Here is a 22,623-nt window from a genome sequence, read left to right on the forward strand (position 1 = left end):
GAAGATGGTGACTGGCAATTTTGAGGGAATGGGTAAAAGTTGTTGGGGCTGCTGGATCCTGCAGATGTTGGCAGGTTGCTCCTTGCGCATGCGCACTCTGCTTGCGTTGGGTGGAGATGGAAACCAAGGAGTGATGTTTTTCTTGTGAGCTTCGTTTCAGGGCAATGGTCCCTGAAGACAGCGCTTGCCAGAACCAATGGAAGAGGACCTGACAGGCTTCTCAGTTCAGTATTTAACCCCCTTTCAAGTGTGATCTCTGTCCTTCACCCTCTACCCCAACGTCTCTCTGCTGTGCTCTGAAAGCCAGGTTGGCTGCCTGCAGGGGCCCTTGCCAACACTGAGGACTTGAGGACACAAGCCTCAGATGGAGGCCTTGCTTCTCGAGAATTAGTAAAGTGTCAGAGTGATACTGGCCTTGTGTGTGCAGGTTAATTCAAGTAGTGCCTCTCTGCTGCCCTGGTGCATGGGTGTTGAGTCAGTGGTGATTTATTCCAGGCCATGTTCTGGGTGGGCCTCATGCTGCTGAGTTCACTTGGCCAAGTCCCAGGTTATCAGCTTCCCTCAGGGTAACTGTGAACCCTCTAACACCCCTGGTAGATTCCCCGTGTTTTGTATTCACCTTTCCCATCTAGGATCTTAAGTGACCCAAATATGGTGGAGATGTGCCCTGAATCTTCTTTTGTAAAATGCCTTTCAGGTAGACGAAAAACTAGGCCATTCTCCATGAGAGTTTTTTGTTTGATTTTTGTATTTCTTCTGGTCAACCTGAACCCGTCTCCTATCATTTTGAACTTGCTTGACATTTTATCATTTTAACCCTAGTTTCAAACATTGTGTTATCGGTCAGCCATTTTGCCAATTCCTGATTCTTCCAGTAAAACCATACATCTCTCTTCTTTTTGCCTTCCTAGTGCTGGATTACATGCCTTCCTCTTTCCCCCATTCCTAGCCTTTACTTCTATTATCCTGGCCAAATTTGAGTTCCTTTCTTCTCATGCAGGCTGTGATCCCCATCGCTACCAAACTAAACCACACTTAACAGCCATTCAAACTCAAAATTCCTGTTTATTTTCTGTTAATCAATTCCATTACATTTCTTTATTCAATTTTATTAAGTTTTAAAAGTATATTGGCATGAGTACATATTCATAGGTCTATGAGGACAAATGTTTGATAGCCAAGTGCTAACACAAGGCCTCTTTATTATCTATTAACCGATTCTATGGAATTTCTTCATTCAATTTGACTAAACTTTAAAAATATATTAGAATGAATTCATTTGTATCTTTGTATCTACATATTTATAAAATTTGTATCTACACTTGTGGAAAACTATGTGACGCCCAGGCAATACCAGAAAGCATCTTTATTACTTATCTCTCAAACAATACTATTACATTTCTTTATTCAACTATATTAAGTCTTGAAAATATATATATATATAAGTGAACACTTTTGTATCTATGTACCTGTCTGTATATATATGTGGAAAACTATTTGGTATTCAAATGGCAATATAAAGCCTCTTTATTACTTACCCTCTAATCAATACTATAGCATTTCTTTATTAAACTATATTACCTTTTCAAATATGAATAAATTTTCATCTATCTATCTATGTGTATATGAGAACACTATTTGGAACCCATGTGGTACCCAAAGGCCTCTTTATTTTCTAACAATTCTCAGTGGTACCAGAAGGCCTCTTTATTATATATTAGTGAATTATATTACATTTCTCTATGTAATTTTATTAAACTTTGAAAGCATCTGAGAATAAATAAATGTGTATCACTCTATCTATATACATGTGGAAAACTATTTGGTCCCTAAGTGGCACCACTGATCTTTGCAGCTCTTACATTATGTAGCCATAGTAGCGAGAGATCTCCATCTCTCTTTCCCTCTCAATGAAACACTGCACTCTCCCCATTGCAGTGTACTTGGCAGCATTCTCACGCTCTTGTTGAGCCTTCTTCTTCATGGCTTCCCGCTCTGGCCTCTGCTGTTTGGTGATGGGAGTTGATAGTACTTGCCCAGGAACATTGGGTTTCCTCCATGGAATTGGCTGTGAGGCAAAGTCTTGGAGGAGATATTGGTTTTGAGGCTTGGGTGGTTGTGACTGGGGCTTGGTCCCAACCCTGGGAACGGGTTGCCAATGAAGAGAAGTACAAGATGATGTTTTGTAGGGTGCAGGCCCAGAAGCAGCAGAGCAAGGGACACTAGGCTGTTTAGAAGCGCTCACACCTGACTGAATGGCATGAGTCAAAACGGGCTGAGCTGGCTTGGCAGGACGCATCCAAGATGGGTTGGCAGAAGGTGTTTGGGATGTGTTGACTGCCATGGGTTGAGCTGAGCTAGCAGGGCCAGGCTGGGCAGGGTAAGCCCCAGTAGGTCTCTGTGAGGCCAGAGACTGTGGCCTCCTATTGATTACTGGTCGAGGTGGAGGTTTCTCCTGCGTCAGAAAAGGCAAAGGTACCAATTTAACCTTCCCAGGTGGTGGAGGCTCATAAATTAATGGAGGGGGACCCTCTCCTTCAGCACTGATATCTGGATTCTGGGCTTTGACTTGTGATTTCTCAGGACCCTTAACCACCTGCCATGGTTTCATAGCTGGGCATGGACGGGGGTCTTGGGTACTGCCTGAGTTTCCCGGGGCCCGGAAGGAAGAGAGCCCAGTTTTCTTATCATTCTTCTTCCCCAGTGCGTGGAAAACCTGCACCGACTCCAACATGTGCATGCTGAGACAGCTCCGAGGTTTTTTAAAGGACTCTTGGCAAAGCTCAGGTTGGTTCCTCTTCCGCTTTAGTTTGGGCACAGTTGGCTTCTCTTGTGCCTTGACTTTGTTGCCTGGCTGCTTCCTCTCCTCGGCTTTCTTGGAGTTGTTTTCTCTGGTTCTCTTGGTCTTTTCCTGCCCATGGCCCTTAGCCTTGCTGTTCCTGCTGGATGCAGCTTCCTGAGCTCTGCTGTTAGGGTGCTTGGCTGTGTGCACATTGGCCCTACTGCTGCCTGCATCCCTGTGAGCAACTTCTCCTCCTAATGCACATTCCAGGTCCCTTAGCTGCATTTTGGCCTGAGGAGTTCCATGAGGAGACTCTGAGGCTTTATGTTTTTTGTTCCTTTCTAGAAGGATATTTTCAGAATGTGGCTTCTCCTCTTGGTCCAGAGGACCAATGGAGGCCAGAAGCTGGTGGATTTCAGGGATGTCTAAAGGGAGTAGTGGAGGATCCTGTTTCTCCATGGCAATTTGGTAGGCATCCAGTGGCTCTGAGAGCATGGTGTTAATCTCACACAAATTCTTAATCTCTGTTTGTTCCTGGCTTTGATTTGGAGGCAATGCCAAGAAATCAGTAGATCTTTGGCCTGGAGTTATGGTGGAAACGTCCCCAAGTTCAGTTTGTGAGCTTTTCTCAAGTATTTGGCTTTTTCTGTTATTGCAGATGTATGAGAATTCTGGAGGCTGTGGCAGACAAAATGTCTGACTTGGAGGTTGCAATCCCAAGGAAGCCTCCGTCCCTAGGGAAGTTTCCATCCCTGCAAAGGAATCAAGGACGATGGTAAGTAGGATGCTCCCCTTCCCAGCGACACACTATTCAGGGAAACCACCTACTTTGGAGAAAGCATTTCCATTAGCTCTTTTTAAGGACCACTGACAGATATCTGTTAAGAGTTGCATATTAGTTACAGGTGATCCCTTGAAGTCTTACTTTTGGGCTGGTTCATCACCATGGCAGCATGGGTTTCCGGTAGAGCACTTGTCTCCTCAGTGGGAAACACAGAAAAACTCTTTCATGAAGTCTCTCGTTCTCATATAGGGGCCCCTCAATTCTCTCCACTCTCCCCAGAATGTAAGAACACTTAACACCATGAACTAGGAGAAGGTGGAGCTGTTGCTCATGAAATCAATGTGAATGGTCGGGGGTTTTGGACTCCTGCTTTGGACAGCATCTCTACATACAGAGGTTAAATCCTGCAGTCAATTAAGGAACAATTAAAGTGTCACACCCTGATATGTGTTGATGTATTTTTCTAAACCAAAGTAAAATTAGGGAAATATATTTATAGTGTGGATGTGTAGCTGGACTGAGTGCAAAAATAGTGAACAGCCGCTTCCTTCCATGTGCTCCTAGAGGTCTCTTAAATGCATGGGTGGCCATTATGCTGTGCTGCATGCTTCTCTTACAGAGTCTGAAAATGGGGACTGCTGAACAAGATTGTGGTTAAAATCTCAGCACTTGAATTCTAGGGATGTGTGGACCCACAGTTACCAGCTGAAAACTGGACCCTCCTTTCGAATGGTAATCTTATTCCTTCCCCTTTTTGCTGTTTGTACTCACCTTGAAAATTTGTTCCTTCTCTACTTGGAGTGGACACAGAGTAGTAGGTCACAGGTGTAGGGACTGATGGTAGGACATTTGTGGGCTGAACTTCCTTCAGCACTGTCACCATTTCTGGTTGAGGGGCAGCGGCACTACTTCCTGCATATGGCACAGAGCCATAGGATTGCAGGCAGGACCAATGTTCTCCAGAGAGCAGAGTCCCCAGAGAGTTATGATCACAGTAGTAGACCTGGCTTCCTTCTTGGTGGGGTAGTGAGAGGCAACGTCCTTGATTTGGAATCTGAGATAGTGTCACCTGGACGAGCCTACCAGATAGTAGTGGATACCCAGGGATCATGACATTGGCTTCGGAAGTTTTGTCATACTGGGATGTCATAGATAGGGAAGAATCTGCTGTATTCTGGTCAGTGACAGTCAGATTAAAGTCCCTGAGTGAAGATGAGCTCTTTTCAGCACTTCCTGGGATATACCACTCCGAAAAACTTGGATAGGAGGCAGGTGCCATGGGAGTCTGGTTCTGGCCAGTAACCCCAGACACCATGGCTGTGCTAGCATGTTGATAAAGGTAGGCACTGCCCGTGAGTGTCTGGAAGGAGGTGCCACAGGTTGAGGGCAGTAACCATGCTGAAGTGGCAGCTGGAGCAGAGACTCTGGAGAGGTTGCACACACTTCCTGTCAGGGACGTTGCATTGGTCACCACAGGAAGAGAGAGCTGCAGAGAATGTGCATTTCCATGTAAAGAAGAATTTTGGAAATTTTCTGTAGGAAGAAGAGGGTGGTGAAAATATTGATGAGACAGGCAGATTCTTAACAATATTCGAGGAACAATGACATCTTAATGTTGTACTAATCAGGAGGGCCCTGATTCCAATAATCATTGAGAGACCCCAAATCACTCCATTTAGGATGGCTGCAAGTACTCTTCTGATTACCTGCCTTTTCTCTCAAATTGGGCACAGAAGTCCCAAGTGGTCTGCTTCACACATTGTTCCCTATAAGCATCCTTCTACCTGTCCTACCTTTCCTTTGAGCCTGCACTAGTGTTGACTCCTGAATTCGCCCTAGAACTGAAGCCTTTTCGAACTCAGAGAAAACCCCAACATTACCAGTTAGCAAATGAGTACACCAAGGGTCAGGGAAGTGAGATTGACTAGTTCAAAATCAGCAACAGATTATGGAAACTTTCTCCCTGGCAGGACTCTTGTTCCAAAGACCAGAAATCTGGAGATACAGAAATTTGTTTTTCCCTGTTCATCGAAAATTGTACTGATATCACCATAGTGATCTTTAGTATCTCTTTTTTGTTTGTCCAGGTCACATGATATTTCCTGGAGTTCAGTTTTACCATCCAAATGATAATTTAAGGGTCATTCTTTGCCCTGTTTCAGCCTAACTGCTGATCCTACATGAAAATGACTACCTGAAATTCAGTTTCTCAAGAAATGCTTCTTGAAAGAAATTGAAACTTTCTGAGCTTCAGGTTACTCATCTTTAGTGTGGTTATAACAATAACAATAGTGATAATTCATCCATAAATAAAAGTGTCATATTTCATAAGATTCATGTGAGGGCTGAGGTTATGGCTCAGTGTTAGGGCGCTTGCGTAGCACATGCGAGGCCCTGGGTTCAATCCTCAGCACCACGTAAAAATAAATAAAATAAAAGGATTGTCTTTAACTACAACTGATAAATAGATATTACAAAAAGTTTCATTTGGAGGGAGTTACAGTATGTTCTGGAAAGATAGAAGCAAAAGTCAAAAACAGCTCAGAACTAAAAGAAATGACTAGATAGTAACGAACATATGGATATGAGCAAAAGTGAGTGTATATCAAATTTGCTAAGAAATGAGTTCTGTTATCATGCATACAATATTATGAAAGTGAATGTTTCTCTTTGATTTTAGTGAATACTGTTAATCAAAACAAAGCTCATAATTGAAGGTGAGTTTGAATGCATTCTCAAGCAGTACATATAGACAGAGAAGCTATACTAAAAATGTGTGTAATTTGAAGTAAAGTGAACACAAATTTGAAGTAAAGTGAACACAAATTTAAGTAAAGTGAACAGATGGGTAGCCATGTGAAGAAGCGAAAACTAAAGCCAAAACCCAGGATGAATCTGGGCATGGTGTGGTGGGCCTCTGGTCCCAGCACTCGGGAGCCTGAGGCAGTGGGATTGCAGGAAACCAGGAATTCAAAGCCACTCTGGGCAATTGAGCAAGATCCTATCTGAGAAAAGAAATAAAATATCCTGGAGATATAGCTTGTGTAACATGCTTGCCTAGCATGCATGAGACCCTGTGTTCAATCCTCAGAACTGGAAAGAAGAGAAGAAAGAAAGAAAGAATGAATGAGAGGAAGGAAGGAAGGCATAAGGAGCAAGGCAGGGAGGGAAGGAGAGAGAAATGGAGGGAGTGAGGGAAAGAAGAAGGGAAGTAGGACAGAAGGAAGGACGAAAGAAATTTTGTACGTACTAGAGAAAAAAACAATAAGTGTAAAGTCATTATTGTTCTTGTTTCTCTTCCTCTAAGGATTACCAGCAACAAAAGAAAGACATTAATTCCACTAGGTAGATATTTCAATTGATATAAACACATTTTCTGATAATCCTTTTGGTTATTTAAAAAAAAAACAGAAAAAATGCTTTAACAAAATCATAGAAGCCTAGTTTATTATCACATTTAGAGAAAAGTCTTGTCCCTAAAGTCTGAGAAAACAATCACAGTATAATAAAATAACAAATTTAAAACAATTTTTGTCTTTTTTTCTGACATTTTTTTCTCCCTTTTATATTAATACAAAAATGTTTGAGCTACCCTACACCCCAGCCCCAAACAATTATTTGAAATGTAGACAAAACAAAAAGTCTTCACATAATTATTTAAATAAACTCGGAATTAGAGATGTGAGCTTGAATTTTTATTCTTATATAGTTCTTTCTTTAGGTTCTTAGATTTGGAAATCATCAATGACTATTTGTATATTGTCTTTTTTAGAAAAAAAAACTGTTGTAAATATGGAAAACAGCTTCACCTTGACAGCTTATATCACACAAAGGAATGTGTCCTTCTGATGCAGGTTTGGACAAAACATTTTTTAGAAATCCCTGTAGTTTAAAAATCAGAACAAAATAGGACATGGTTTGCCATTTCCCCAGCTCTGTCTAGAACCACTTTCTTTGGCTTGTTTGGAGGAAGAATCATTTCTAAAACATACTTCTAACATGTTCATGTTCAAACTGTCAACATCATCTGTGTTGAAAGAGATCATAGGAAAACTGTAACAGCCAAGTGTGGCTTTTCTGATAACCTGCTTACCCCAGTGATACCCTAATTCAAGTCTTAGTTTACTTGCTGGTCTGTTAATCTAAACATTCTCTAAACCAGCCTCTGGGAAGAGTCACTCTATGCTGTCTGTTGGTTTCAATAAAATCTTTGCTTTTCTTTCACATCCATCCCAACCAACCTCTTTTTTTCTGGAGAACATCATTCTCTTCATCTCTATTATTCTAACATTTTCTTCTCCTTTATTTTTATATTTTCTTCGTCCACCGAGTTCCTGTTGCCTTGTGCTTAAACAGTCACAAACTTTCTTCCCCAAGAACATCTGCCTCCTTACAGCCCTGTCCTCCTGCTCCTCTCTCCCTATTTCTCTTTTCACCTAGTTTAAATAGAAAACTCTCAAGTATGTGAATGTCCCTTTTATGAACAGCACTAAATTTGAAATACTGAAGTAGAAATCTTTGTGAAGGGAAACTGTTACAGAGGAAACCTCTTGGTTTCCACCCTGCCTAGGTTTTGTCTCTTTCAGTTGAAACAACACCACCATGAAATCTGATTTCATTCTCTAAAACATGCCCCTCAAGATGCAAGAAAAGTAAGGGACCAAAACATGGGCAATCTGTTATCCTCAAGTAGCAAATCAGGAAACAGATTTTGTGAGAGTAAACTAGTCCAGTTCTATACCTAGTACATGTCAAATTCCCAATGAAATTAGGTGTCCAGATTTCTAGTTCCATCCTTTCCCCTATTATTCTAAGCTCTTTTGACTCCATTAGTAAATTGAGGCAGGTAAAAGTCTAATGAAAAACTTTCAAAAGTTTCTTTACTCACCTGACATGGTCAGAGAAGAGGTCACATCAATTGTAGATACAAAGGATGAGGAGATCACCCCAGAGGATGTGTGGGTGGCTGAGGCTAGTGAATGCATGTTTCCCAGTATGGAGTTCACTGGTCACTGTTTACTGGCCACTCTAATGACTGGTTACTGGTCACTGGTCACTTGCGATGATTCAAATTTGTTTACAACTACATGGCAAGCCTAAGATTCCTGCAGGTGGCAGTAGGTTTGGTGGGAGAATGATGTCACAAACCTGGCCGTTTAAAGGTATGAAGTAGCCAATAGAGTGGTCAGACTCCCAAGGAGAAGGTGGGATTGGGTGGGGAAAATGACAAGAGAGTTGATTGGGTGGAGAAAGTGACAGGAAAGTTATAATAGAAACTAAATGGCTCAGTTCTGGTAGGTGAGCCCTGCAGGAGGGACATAATGGGCTCACCCCATGGCTCCCCTCCCCCAGGCTCTTGTGTTAGGGATATCATCTCTGTGATCCTCTTAAATGTTCATTAATATATTATGAATATGTTATAAATTATGTTTCACAGTATAAGAGGTAATAGTGATACATTATTCTATTAACATATTCAGTTAACATCCCTGGAGATGGAAGAAAGAGACATCTAGGTTGAGCAAGTATAGTGGTTCTGGGACCACAGAAGTGGATTTGATTAGTGAAGTTACTGCAGTATTCAAGCATTCAGAAAGGGGTTAAAAACTTTTTTTTTTCCTAGTTGTAGATGGACCCAATACTTTTATTTTATTCATGGGTCAAGCCCAGTGTCTCACGTGTGCTAGGCTAACGTTCTACCACTGAGCCACAATCCCAGCCCTAGGGGGAAGTTCCTTGAGTGCATTCTCTGGGGAATGATGTGGCCCAAGATTCTCTTTAGTTTCTCCTTGATCCCTGCTTTCTTTGGCCTGGGCTGGGCCAGGTTCGACTGGTAACTCTCTTCTGCTCTCCTTCCCCCACCCCTCTTCATTGTAGACATTTTTTCATGGACAAGCCTTGAGTCTGCATTCTTGTACACATTGATATTACTTTATTTTAACTTGCAGAAGCAGGGGTCTTTTTTTCTGTGAGTTGATTCTTTGAAAAATGAACTCTGAACAATAGCAGAAACTCTAGAGAGGTGGAAGACCTAGCTGACTGTAAAATTTCCCTCTCTGGATTTTTGTTGTAGTTCTGTAAGTTATAATTTCCTGAGGACAGCTCCTTGGTCATGTAGACTTTCTGCCATCAGCCTCTTTCATATGTGAGAGGCACTGAGGATCCTTTCTCTCTTCTTATGTAAGAGGATCCAGTGTGGCAGTTACTGTGACTTCCTCCCCCAGGCAAACAGCCACTATAGAATCTTGGGCTTCTCACATTCTTTGTCTTGCATGTTTGGGTGGAAGGCCAGGAGAAAAGTTAGAACATTAAGAGAACATAAAGAAGTATGGATAACATAAAGAAAAGAGAGGTTAACATGGACTTTTAAATTTTAACTTTTTGTTAGAAACAAGTCAACTCATTGAGGTCTCATTTTGTGTTAATAAAAGGGGCAATTGATTTTTTTTTTTTTTTTTTTTTTTTTTTTTGCTGGGGGGTCGGGTCCTTGGAATTTAAACCAGGGACACTTTCCCATTACCTCACATCCCCAGCCCTTTTTATTTTTTTTAGAGACAGGGTCTCACTATGTTGCTTAGGGCCTGATGGATTTGTGTAGACATGCAAAGAGAGGCTTGTGGAGAAAGCATTGTGGTTATGCTGTGCACCCAAGGAGGGGGTGTGTCTGTTCAGCCCAACTTCATCTAAATTGCTTTTGCTTTTGATCCCCTGGAGAGTGTTAGTTTCTCCACTTTCTCTTGTAATGGCGATAAAGTCAGTCAGGACTGAATTGGTAATAATATATATATGAGTACTGAGCTGGTTTGGGGGAGTACAACTATGGGATTTAATCATTTTCCTTGGTGGTAAGGTTTTTTTTTTTTTTTTTTTTTTTTTTGTTTTTTTTTTGTTTTTTGTTTTTGGTGGTGGGGGTTTACCAGGGATTGAACTCTACCACTGAGCCACATCACCAGCCCTATTTTATGTTTTATTAGAGACATGGTCGCACTGAGTTGCTTAGCACCTTGCCATTGCTGATGTATGCTTTGAACTTGCGATCTTCCTGCCTCAGTCTCCCAAGCTGCTGGGATTATAGACGTGTGTCACCCCACCAGAAATGTGGTAAGTTGTTTTTTTAAAAAATTTTCTGTTAGTTGTCAGTGGACCTTTATTTAATTTTTGGACTTCTTTAGAGACATGTGTAGATAGTGTGATTCACGATGTCAAGAACCCACAGGAAGACAAGCGCATATATAGAAAAAATTGCTCATAAATAAAGATAAATAGTACATTTACAGGCCTATTTTCCCATCTCTTACACTGCTAATTATGGAATATAATTTTTTTTTGATGGTTGTGTGGGATAATTCCTAGCTAAGAGGGATTGTGAAATGTTTGGTGGTATAAAGATATGGCTTGGAGTATGTCAACTTTTTCAGGGTATATTTTTTTTTCTTTTTATCTCAGTTGCACACCTCAGATAGCTTACTTCTATAATACTGGCATGTAATGTGAGACTAAGAACATACAGTGAGTATCTGTAAGCCAGATCATTCCTTATGTTCTCTTAGAAATCAAAGGTATCCACAGCTACTATAGGTTAAGGAGATAGAGATGATGGAGATGGGTGCAGTCCTCATGAATTCAGCAAAGCCTTTATTCAGCTGTGGAGTCAGGCATCAGATGGGCAGACTTTTTGGTTAGAAATGGCTGCTGATCTGGGTTTATATAGGTTATAAACTGGGAGGTAACTTACCCATTGAAGACTTTAACAGGACGTGGGCATTCAGGAAAAAGGTTGCAAAAAGTAGAAATTTGTCATAATGAATAGAGGCAATGATTTCAGGTCTGGTTGCTTCTTGCTGGGAAAGGGTGAAGTAGGAGGACCCCTTGTCTCAGAGTTCTGGAAAAGAACATGGGTTCTCTGGTGGTTGAGGCTGAAGAAGAGTATATGTGGGAGTAGACTCGGGGCTCAGGCACAGTCTTCCTTTTGTGGTTTCAGAAATTTGGACTGTATTCTGGAGAGGGCTTGAGCCAGACAGGTCACCTCATTAAGAAAATGTTTTTTGTACACAGTTAAGAGTAGGGAGAAGAAAGGCTGTTATGATAAAGGTGAAGATTAACAGATTTGTTAGTTCTAGGAAAACAATTTTAGCAGGTCCTATCCTTGGGGAGCCTATTTCCCTTAATCAAGGCCATTGTATCCCTTTCAAACTCAGGGTTCACTTTCCGTGATCTCAGGAGTTCGGGTCCTTTGGAGCATTGCAAGCATGATTAACTTTGGAACCGTATTTTCCTGATGGTCTAATCATTTCCAACCTGTTTGAAAGACTGTGCAGAACTAGAATAGAAATTAACTGTGTAGTTATAGCTAGTAGCCCAGGTATATGTGTAGAAAAGTATTTCAAAGAGTTGAGGGAGGAAATCCCCTTAGCTAAACTGCCCCAAATTTCTTATCAAAAGTAGATGTTTTTGCATTTTCTATGGCAGAACCTGAGATTGTAATTTTAATTCAAACAAGTATTGATATGAAAAAGATCAAGTCCCATTAGGTGATTACATACATTTTGCCATTGTGTCTCAGTGTCATCAAATGGATCTCTAGTGACACAAAATTGGGTGATATTACAATGACCCTGAAGTTTCTGAGCCCATTGTAAATGTTGTACTTATTCTCCTAGTCAAATAATAGAATCTTTTAGTTGTTGAATTTTGTTTGAATTATCCGGATCCATATGTTCTTGAGTTTGCCAGGTCTCAGTGACATTCTTATGGAATTGTTGAAGGTAATGGACCTGCTGATGCAGTGTCTCCGCTGCAGTCAAAACAACAGTCCCAGCTCTCAGCCACCAGATGAGCCATTTAGCGTGGTGTTTCAGGTGCCTCAGTAGTTCCTACGTGGATGGTACTTAATGGGCCTCCTGCCATGGTACTTTTAATTTTACAAGGATCCCTTTGAGAGTCATTATAGTTTGTGCTGAACTTTGCCATAGAGTTCAAATGTTGTTGTAGCATACACTTTACACATTTAACATAATATAGATTTTTGTGAGGCATCACAAAATTTGAATGGGTATTTGAATGGGTCTGGACCCTAAAACATAGGGATTTAATACACATACTGTGAAAGTACAATCCCTTATGAAAGGAAATGTTACGATAGATAACGTTTTTCAACTTATTATATTGAGAATTATCCTTCCAGATCCCCAAAGTCTCCTCAGTCAGACCTATTTTCCATATTGTGTCCTGAATTGGCAGAAAATCCATTCTCATGGCAGGTGATAATTCTCACTTAGACCAGTATCTAGTGATGTTAGAATGGAAAACAGCTCTATGAGCCAGATGTTCTAAATTGTCTCTATGAGGTAATTTTCATCCCAGAGTTCTAGATTCAGCATCAAGTCAGTTCCCCAGGAGAACCCCAATCTATAACTTGTTTTCCTACAACAGAAAGATTCGATGATAGGGTTATCACCTTCAGACCATTGTAAAACTTTTGGTGAATGATCTCTGTGCGAATGGTAAGAGCATATGGGTCTGCTTAATGAGTAATTAACATTAACTTCCTGGCATGCAGGTGAGCCTCTGCCAGTGAGGAAAATAAGCCTGGCCTCTTGATCCTGTTATTTTGGGACATATGTAAGCCGAGTTTCGAGGCCCAGTGTGGTAACAATATGAGTTTCTGAGAGAAACACAAAGAGCGGATCAGGAGGACAGTCCTGCATAATTGAACAAGATTGTTGGGAGGACCTGGTTGTCAAGAAAGGACCAGGCAAGAAGGCCTTGGAATTAAGATAGATTGAAGGGGGAGGATCAAACCATGTTACTGGGTGAACAGTGAAGACCCACTAATAAAGTTAAAATGGAGAAAGAGAGTGCCACCAGGAGTATCCAGATCTAGGTTGGTATATTTGGCAACAGCCTCAGTAAGCCAGGCCAAAAAGAGGGTGGGGTTTTATCAGGTCCCTGGATAATTTCCTTTACCTTGTTCCAATTAACCCGGGTATGAGAATTTTTGTCATGCCTTAAAGGAAGCAAGTAATCATGTGCTGGAGTCTGATGACCCCAGTGTCTTGAGGCTGATATGTCCAATCAGGTTCAACTGTAGGGATGGCAGTCTCTGCTGCAGGATGGATAAGGGGACTTTGGGCATGGAGGAGATTGGCATGGATTATCCACCTGTAAACTGTAAGCATGTTCATCAGGAGTCAGGGTGGAAGGTTGGATGTGATAAACATCTGCCCAAGTAAGGTGGTAAGCCTGAGTCAGATGCATGAACTCCTTCCTGTACTTAGTAGAGAAAATGGGCCTACTCTGCCTCTGTTTGTGACAAAGCTGTCATAGAGAAGGTGACATGAACTTGGACCATCCCTTCAGCCCCTGCCACCTCTCTGAGAGGGAACACATGTTCCACTCTAAGGACTTTGGATCATGTAGAGGAGGTGATGGCAGGGGGGAAGGTAGAGTATGAGTGTGGGGTTTGAGGTGTGGGGTTAGACTGGGAGTAGTGGGACTTTGAGGAGAGGAGTCTGATATGGGGCCATGAGACCCCAGAATCTGTAAGGATTGGGTTTATCTGCTATTTATGGGTCAGTGAATGAGGAGGAGAGGCGTGAGTCTGTGTGGATTCACTGTAAAGCAGAGCAGGGCTGACTTAAAGGGGGCTTTGAGCTGAGGAAAAACAAAGCTTAGAGATAAGCTATTTTAGGCCCTTTGCCATTCCTCTATTGTTGGAGGTAACTTGTGAAATCCTGGAGAATGTCTTTATCAAAGGTCCTGTTACTTGGGCCATTCATGCAAATTTAAAGTAATTTAAATTAGGGCTATATTTGAGTGCAGAGACTAATGAGACATTCGATATTACGGTCAGTTTGGGAGTAAACATTCTTGAAATTACTAATAAGACTCCCTGATGGGGAGTTCTGAGGAATAACTGCATAGTTCACATATTGGAGAGGTTTGGTTGAGGTGATGGTTTGAGATGAGGGAATCCCCTGAAATCTCATGTCACTGGACTGGACTGTTACACTGGAGAAGAGGAGAATGTCCTCACTCCAGTCTCAATGGTGGGGAACTCCAGGGTCCTGGCTAGTCAAAAGGTGGTGTCCCTAGGCAGGGTATCTCTCTGCTGGGGACCGGACGGGGCCTTTCCTCTCTGTAGTACGAGAAAGCCAGTGTTGGCTCTGGGAACCAAATGGCAAAGAGGTCTCTGATCCAGAGGGCTGTAGGGTGTTGGGGAGGGGAGGGATTGGGAAGAGGATGGCAAGGGTGAGGGGAGGAGTTCAGAAAGAAGATGCCTTCAAAGCCAGTAGACAATCTGATGCAGATCCTTGCACTGGTGACATAAGGCCACAAGAACCTAGCCCAGGGCTGGGGTTGTTTTGGGGTCACATGCTGTCATTGAGAGTCAAAGTGGAGTTAGGGGGCCTCAAGAGTCTCTTTTTGTAGGGTGTGGAGGGAGGTAGGGTTGCAGTCATTTTAAAGATTCAGCAGTAGCTGTGTGAGCTGTGGCTGGGGGTTCCCCTGTCCTCAAAGGGCCAAAGGAGTGACAGGTGTTCAATGATCACTTCCCAGCTTGTATGGTTCATTTCATGTGACTGAGAAAAGGAGCAAGTTGGGCGGGGATGGGGAGAAGTGCAGATCTCATGAATTCAGCAGCTTTTATTCAGCTGAGGAGTCAGGCATCAAGTGGACACACTTTCTGGTTAGAAAATGGCCACCCATAACAGGAGCAGTCTGGATTTATGTAGGTTACACCCTGGGAGGTGACTTGAGTTTGAAGACTGTAATAGGACACGGACATTCAGGGAAAAGGTTGGAAAATTAGAATTTTTTTTAACTAAGCAGTGTTTTTACAGGGCAATAGTGGAGGGTCTATTGCACTGCCACAGGGAAGGATATATTGGGAAAGGATCAATGCTTGCCCTTTCCAGGGATTGTCCTATCATTGGGTGATGTTTGCTTTCTTCCCAGGGATTGTCTTGTCACTAGGAAAGAGGATGTATTGGGACAGATCAGTGTTATTAATATTCTTCCTTCTTCCCCCTGATCTTCTTCAAAGGCCGCCCTGTTTTGGAGGTTTGTCATATCCACATCATTCAAAAGCAGTAAGTGTAAAACCAGGAGGAATGTGGTGTATTGTTAGCTTTCTGTTACTGTAACAAACACCTGAGATAATCACCCTATAAAAGAGAAAGGATTTCTTTTGTTTCACAGCTTTGGATGATTCAGTCCATAGTCAGTTGGCAAGGCAGCAGCACATGATGAAAGGGATTTCATGGTGGAACAAGCTTCTTACCTCACGACCTGGATGGAAAAGAGAGAGAAGGGTGGTGAAGAGGAGGTATTGGGCCCTATTGTCCCCTTCAATACTGGAAACCCTCAAACCTCAATGACCAGAAGATATCCTACTAGGCACCCCCACCCTTTTTTCCAGTACTAGGGATTATGAGCTATCACCAGCTCCTCTTTTAAATAAATCTTATTATGAGACAGGCTCTTGCTCAGGTGCTCAGACCAGCCTGGAACCTGAGATCATTCTGCTCAGCCTCCCAGGAAGCTGGGATTATAGACATACAACATTATGCTTGGTTTAAGACCCACCTCTTAAAGGTTCCACCTTTCCCACTAGTGCCAAGCTGGAGGCTAAATGTTTATGGGACATTCCAGATCCACCTTTATAGCATGTGGTAAGATCATCTATTGAGAGCAATATAATTTGTACATACTGAAATATACAGGTTCAACTGCTGTTTGCCTCTCGTGTTCCCAGACTTCATAACAATTTGTTTTCATAATTCCTTCCACTTAATTCTATCTTGCAGTCTCAGCATCATCATACACTCTAAAACTAGTCTAAAATGTGGTCTGAAGAACCAAAAGAGCCTTGGTATAACGTAGCATCAAGTCATCCCCGCCCTAAACCATCTGTTTTAATACTGAGGTTATTGTCCTAAGGGACAACCCCATCCCTACATTTTGTAATGATCAGGATGACTGAGACTCATCTTGGTTCACCATACCATAGGATCTATCACTGAGGTCCTTCCATATTCTCTTCTCAGTTTGATTAAAGATTGTAAACCCTCAAGCATCCATATGGTACATAGGTCCTACAAAAAACTGTCACATTTTATTAGTGTCAGCTACTTCATAGTTGCTCCAAATAGCTTTTACTCCTGTTTCTATTTTCCTCTCCATGTATTAGGTATCTGGAAAAAATACTAAAATCCTCCAATGACCTCTCATGAGGCTTGGGATTAGGATTCATACTCTTTACCTAGATTGCAGAGTGATTCAGCCACTGTCACCTCTCTGACCTCATCTCCCACTTTCCTTTTTCCTTGCTACTCTCCAGCCACACCCTCAGACCTTCTGCAGTTCCATTCCAGACCTTTGCCCAGCTGATTACTCTCATGAGGTGCTTTTGTAGTTCTCTTCACTTGGCTGGTTCCATCTTATCATTCATGTCACTCCCTCAGAGAGAACTTCCCTGTCCATCCATTCTAAGGAGCTACCCAGTTACCCTGTATCAGTTGGTCTTGTTTCAGTTTTCTTAATAGTCCTTACCTCTCTCTGATATGGTTTGGTTGGTGTATTGTCTTTCGTTGCCCACTAGAATATGATGTCCAGAAAGACGGGAGATTTTCTGACTTGCTTACAGCTCCCTTTTCAATGCCGACATTGTTTTGGGACCCCAGTAATAGTCAATATATATTCCCGGTTGCTCACATATTACTGAGGTCAATGTTGTCTCCTTGTGCCCAAAATCAGTTCCATGGATGGTCTAGCCATTTATGGTGATAACCCCGATGTGCAAAGCTAAACCAACCATTATGTACCTGGGACCAAGAATTCTTCAAAAGGCAGTCCTTGGTAGAAGCATAAAGCCTCAAGGGTAGATGCCTTCATTAGCTATCATGTTTGGGAATCTATACTTGCCAGTGGATCTACAATGAAAACGAACACATTCTGTTTTGATAGATTTCATAGATGTTGGCTTAGAGCCATCAGAAGGACAAATAATTTTAAAAGATGAGCATGGGGGCTGAGGTTGTGGCTCAGTGGTAGAGTGCTCACTAGCATGCATGAGGCACTGGGTTTGATCCTCAGAACCACACAAAAATAAAATAAAGATACTGTGTCCACTTAGGCTCAAATATAAATATTTTTTTAAAAATTCAGCGAGATCTTTTGGAGGATTTAGGTGGGTTGCATGCATTGAAACACTACAGCAGCCTATGTGGAACATTGCTAGGGAACGGAGGTTATCAGAAAGCAGAAATGGAGTGTGTATTAAAGAAAATTGTTCACACTGGTAAGATGTTTGCTGTGAACCCATTGGGAATATAAAAAGAATTTGAAAAGTAGATACTTGGGAAGACAAAGATGGGATGAACTGGTTCAAATATAGGTAAATACACAAATGCATTGCAATTTTTAAAATTGTACATTATTATTGTAGGTAAATTATCTTCTTTTTCACATGGAATTGGGATTACCTGATGATGTTGTCCCTTAAAGCAGGGAGGTGATTTATCCTTTGAAGAGGTGGGCATTAAGCCCACAAAATGTGGGCATTCCAGAAAAAGGTGGCAGTAAAACCATACATGTAAAACCATAACATGAAGAGTAATCTGTGGTTTGGAGCACCACGTATAGTTTCTTTAAAGACTGGTATCTCCTGTCAGCAAGGAAATGACAGATTTGGAAAACATTGTTTTTCCTCATGCATGGAAAGATCTTTAATATGTGTGTCTGTTAAAATTAATGATTAAATGTGTACCTGATGGATTGGTTGTATTTTATAAATACTCTGTTCCTTTTTTATGGCTAGTTAGCTATGTGCTATATAATTTATATTAAGTAATTCAAAATCTTTGTTTCAGTTAAAAGTTTCATGTCAAGGTTGAGAATTTCTAAAAGAGTTAAATGCCATAAGACACTTTAGGGTTCTTTGGTGTACTTCAGGTCAGGGATTTTATCATTTTCTATTTGGTTTACACATTTACTTTATAAAGTGGGTAGTAAGCAGACACTGTAACTGTTTTGTATGTATAATTTTAAGTTTTTTAAATTTATTTGTTCTTTTTGTTTATACATGATATTAGAGTGTATTTTGACATATTAGTCTTACATGGAGTACGACTTTCCATTCTTTTGTGTTTGTTTGGTTTGGGGGGAGGAGTTTAGAGGAACATCCTTTAATGGTGTATACCTCAGCACATTCCCACACTCAGATTGGAGTGGAGGCAAAGAAGCAGGGATGAGTGGGTGACCCCACAGAGCCTCACATGGCAAAGAGGAAGAGGAAGGTGACCATCAAACAGAAGAGCCGATGGCCTTCAAAGGCATAGGAGAAGAGCTGTTGCTTGAGAGATGGGTTCCTACCAGGGACAGAGATCAATGCCCACCCAGGGAGAGGAGAAAATGAGAGTGGGGGAGGGTGGAGGGCACAGGAAGGTGAGGGGAAGGTGACTGTGAGGGTCTAAGCTACACATACCCTGGAGATCTGATAGATAACAATTTGGCAAGGTGAAGTGAACCTGGCCAGACACATATTTAGATTCTGGTTTAGATGTCACTGGCATACCAGTGGTCAAGCTGGCTTTATAAAGTGGCTAATAAGCAACCACTGTAACATTTTTGTATTTCTAATTTTAAAAGTTTTTTTTTTTAATTATTGATCATTTTGTTTATACATGATAGTAGAGTGTATTTTGACATATTAGGCATACATGGAGTATAACTTTCCATTCTTTTGTGTTTGTTTGGATTTTGGGGAGGAGTTTAGAGAAACATCATTTCTCTAAACACAGTTCCAAACCAGTCTCTGATCTCTGTATAGTAGCAACCACCTCCACATTCTTTCCCTAATCCCTGCTTTTTCTTCTTAGCACCTGATGGTATATATTGCTTATAATGTTATGGTCAGTCTTCTTCTCTGGGATGTAAACTCCATAAAAGCAGGTACATTATATGGGATACAGCTGTATAACCAGCACACTGAAGAATACCTGGCACATGGTAAGGAATGCAATACATATTAATTCAGTCTATGAATGGATGAATGAGATTACTGTTATCCAATAACTTAGTTTTTGTTTGAATGAATAGGAAATGAAAGCAAGTTAAGGATGTGCACATAAAGACAAATATGAATTCAGATTCATTCCTCTCAAATGATGGGAATTTTTTAAGACTAGGAGAGTTATTCAGTAGTAGTAAAGAAAAAATTTATTTTTTAAAATACTATTTTAGTTGTTGGTGTGCTTTATTTGTTTATTTATTTTTTATTCATTTACTGTGCTGAGAACGAATTTAATGCCTCATATATGCAAGGCCAGCTCTCTGCCACTGAGGTACAACCCCAGCCCCTCAAAATTTATATTTTCAACAAGACAGTTTACTTCATATGAAATTCATAAAAAGCCTCAGTATTACTTTTGAATGGAAGGTTGTACTTGGTGTATTTAGGCCTGAACATTTAAACATACACATATACACACAAATACAATAGTTTCATGTAACCCTTCAGTATAAACAGAAGCATCTTGACTATCCCCCTATCCTTTCTCCTTTCTTCCCCAAACAAATTTTTACCAGGAGGCTATCAGCTACTCAGGGCTCTTAGAATCCTATGAGTTGTATCCTGTGAATTTGGTACACCTGCTCCTGTTCATAAGAAAACATGGCAATATCTACATTGGTTTCACAGAGGCAGCAAAGTGTTCTGCATGAGTATGTCTGTGGGTTTTCTACCACTATGCAGCTGATAGTTTACAAAAATATGGAAAATCCCACCATGAAACAGGTGTGTCTCTTCATATATAATTTGGTGGAAGGCAGAGAATGTTGAAGAGGTCAGTTTTCACTAGTAAGCTGAAAATCTAAATCATGAAATATAGTTAGCCACACCAAGGCCCTCCCGAGCCATGGACAGAAGGCTATTCTGAATACTCCTGGAAGATGGCAGTCTGCTAGTGAAATGAATAGGGAAACACAAGTTGAGCCACTTGGCTTCTCTGGAATTGAGGAAGGATTTTAAGCCAGCATGTTCCATTTGTATGTCAACATTCATTTAACTTTTATCATGGTGGTTATGCTTTCTGATAAGGGGACAGAAGAATCATGAATATTATTTCCTATGAAGATTTTCAAGCCAAGTAACCCTTCTGAGAATAAATGCTCTCAATACCAGTTCCATTTCTTCCCCTGAAGAGAGCTCATGTTTATTGTCCTTTCTTCTGAACTTTCCTGCACCAGAAAAGGAAGCAGCAAAGCTTAATAGAGAAGGGCAATAGACTAAATTTAAAATACGCAGTACTGTACTACTAGAGGTTTTTCTAGGATTTGGAGGTCAATATATGTTGCTTTCTCAAATGGTTTGTATGTGCACAGGCAGCCAACCATGATTGTCAAGTAATGATAAAATTGTTTATAGCTAGATCTTGCTGCTGAAAAAGGAGTCCGATTTTGCCTTTTGTACCAACTCAGTTTTTGTACCAACTTTTTTTGCAGCAGTCAAACTTTAATGATACCTGTGCATAATATATTAGAGCTGGTTTAGTATACTGGTATCCAGGCTAAGGAGTGCAGAGTTGAAGATCCCAGGAGGAAATAGTACCACTAAAGGGCAGTCATAATTTACATAGTGTCACATACCTTCTCATAGAAATCTCAAATGAAGTGCAACAAGAAAGTACTGCTACTCTCTAATGATATTGCAGTAGTGGACAGCCATCCTACATAGTGAATCAGTTTAGACACAGAGTTCATGAATCTACCCAAGGTTGTCTCTAGAGGACTGCTTGTCACAGGTTTCATGCGAATGTCCACAGAAAGCCACAGCAGCCAGTTTTACAGGGGCTCTTTCAGACTGTGAAGAACACTGCACTTGAATGAAATGGCTGATGTAAAGAAGAGCTGTGCTAGATGGTCCAAAAGAAGAGTCTTTACGTCTGAGAAACTAATAAAAGGGATCCAGCTCAGGAGCTGAAGGAATTGTGACCGACAACAGAGGCCATTCCACAGAGGAAGGCTCTTAGGAACAAAACCCTTCCTGTAGGAAGCAGTGGGCCCTGATGATAGTGTCCAGGAAGTTGGGAAAGTCTTATCTCCATGTTTATAAATTTTCATTTTATACTAAATACATTCTTGTTGTAATATTTGCTCAACCAGTGATAGAGCCCCAGTAAGATCAACTCATCTTTGACACAGTTACTTTAGAGAAGTAGCAGAGAGTTGTTCAAAATGAGCCCATATGAGCAGTGGAAAGTCAAACATCTTCACAAGCAAAGGCCCTTCCCACCACAGCATGAGTCTCTTTTGTGTTCCCTGAATCTTTCACAACTGTGCCTGCTACTGTGCATTTATCGGGGGCTCTGTGAAGCCAGAGATGCTGAGACCAACCTCAGGGCCCCCTCTGATGCACAGCATGGGTAGCCGCCACAGCCCTGATGTAGTGCACTTGTGGTTTTTGAAAAGCTCCAGGCAGAGTACCATTCTCTTTCTTTGCTCATGTCTAAAGCAGTTTCTGTCTACTGTTAAGTCCTTCTCTTTAAGACTCAGGTTAAATCTCTTCCACTTCCTTCATGGATTTATTGAGCACTTAGAATGGATTCTTTTAAAAGAGTGCCTCCCTTCAGTGATCTCTGTTTCCTCAAAATTCCTAGTGCTTGTATGGTACATAGTATGAGAATGCTATTTATTTTTTATTGTATGTCTTCCATCTCTCCAGAGTGATTGGACACTTTTTGTGGACATGTACTCTGTGCCTTATGTATATTTTATATTCCTAGGGTCTACCAAAAGTAGGTTCTCTAAATTGATGGTATAGGTAGTGGCTAGATCTTTCTACTAAATTTAGAGTTTGGTATTTCTAACCCTAATATTAATCAGTTCAAGTCAAGGGACTCTGAAAACTAACCAAATACAGATTCAACAGATCCAAAGTAACTACACTATATAGTCACAGTTCCTTCTGTGAAGGATTTGGTACAAAGAAAAACTGATCCTGATTATTTTCTCTGAGAGTCCTTGGAGGTCAAGGAAAAAGAAAAAGTATCAGTTCAGG

At 41.1% G+C, this 22,623-nt stretch overlaps 1 protein-coding gene and 1 pseudogene across 2 annotated transcripts in view; both read right to left on the bottom strand.

Annotated features, from left to right (window-relative positions):
• The window catches only part of LOC308632773 (centromere protein I-like), a 358,828-nt pseudogene that overhangs the window by 236,340 nt on the left and 99,865 nt on the right, over positions 1-22,623 (bottom strand). Inside the window, exon 2 of the transcript in view lies at positions 20,998-21,628. The product of the transcript in view is annotated as a centromere protein I-like (transcript). The remainder of the gene's footprint in view (positions 1-20,997; positions 21,629-22,623) is intronic.
• On the bottom strand, positions 1,859-8,551 carry LOC308632404 (uncharacterized protein C2orf78-like; the record flags this gene model as incomplete). The annotated part of the gene is made up of 3 exons (XM_081264486.1): positions 1,859-3,267; positions 4,338-5,099; positions 8,455-8,551. 3 exons carry the CDS (start codon positions 8,549-8,551, stop codon positions 1,859-1,861), a joined length of 2,268 nt encoding a protein of 755 aa, XP_081120612.1.

The sequence above is a fragment of the Spermophilus citellus genome, assembly GCF_964194105.1.
Source record: "Spermophilus citellus genome assembly, chromosome: 13".
In the NCBI taxonomy this organism is placed as follows: Eukaryota; Metazoa; Chordata; class Mammalia; order Rodentia; family Sciuridae; genus Spermophilus; species Spermophilus citellus.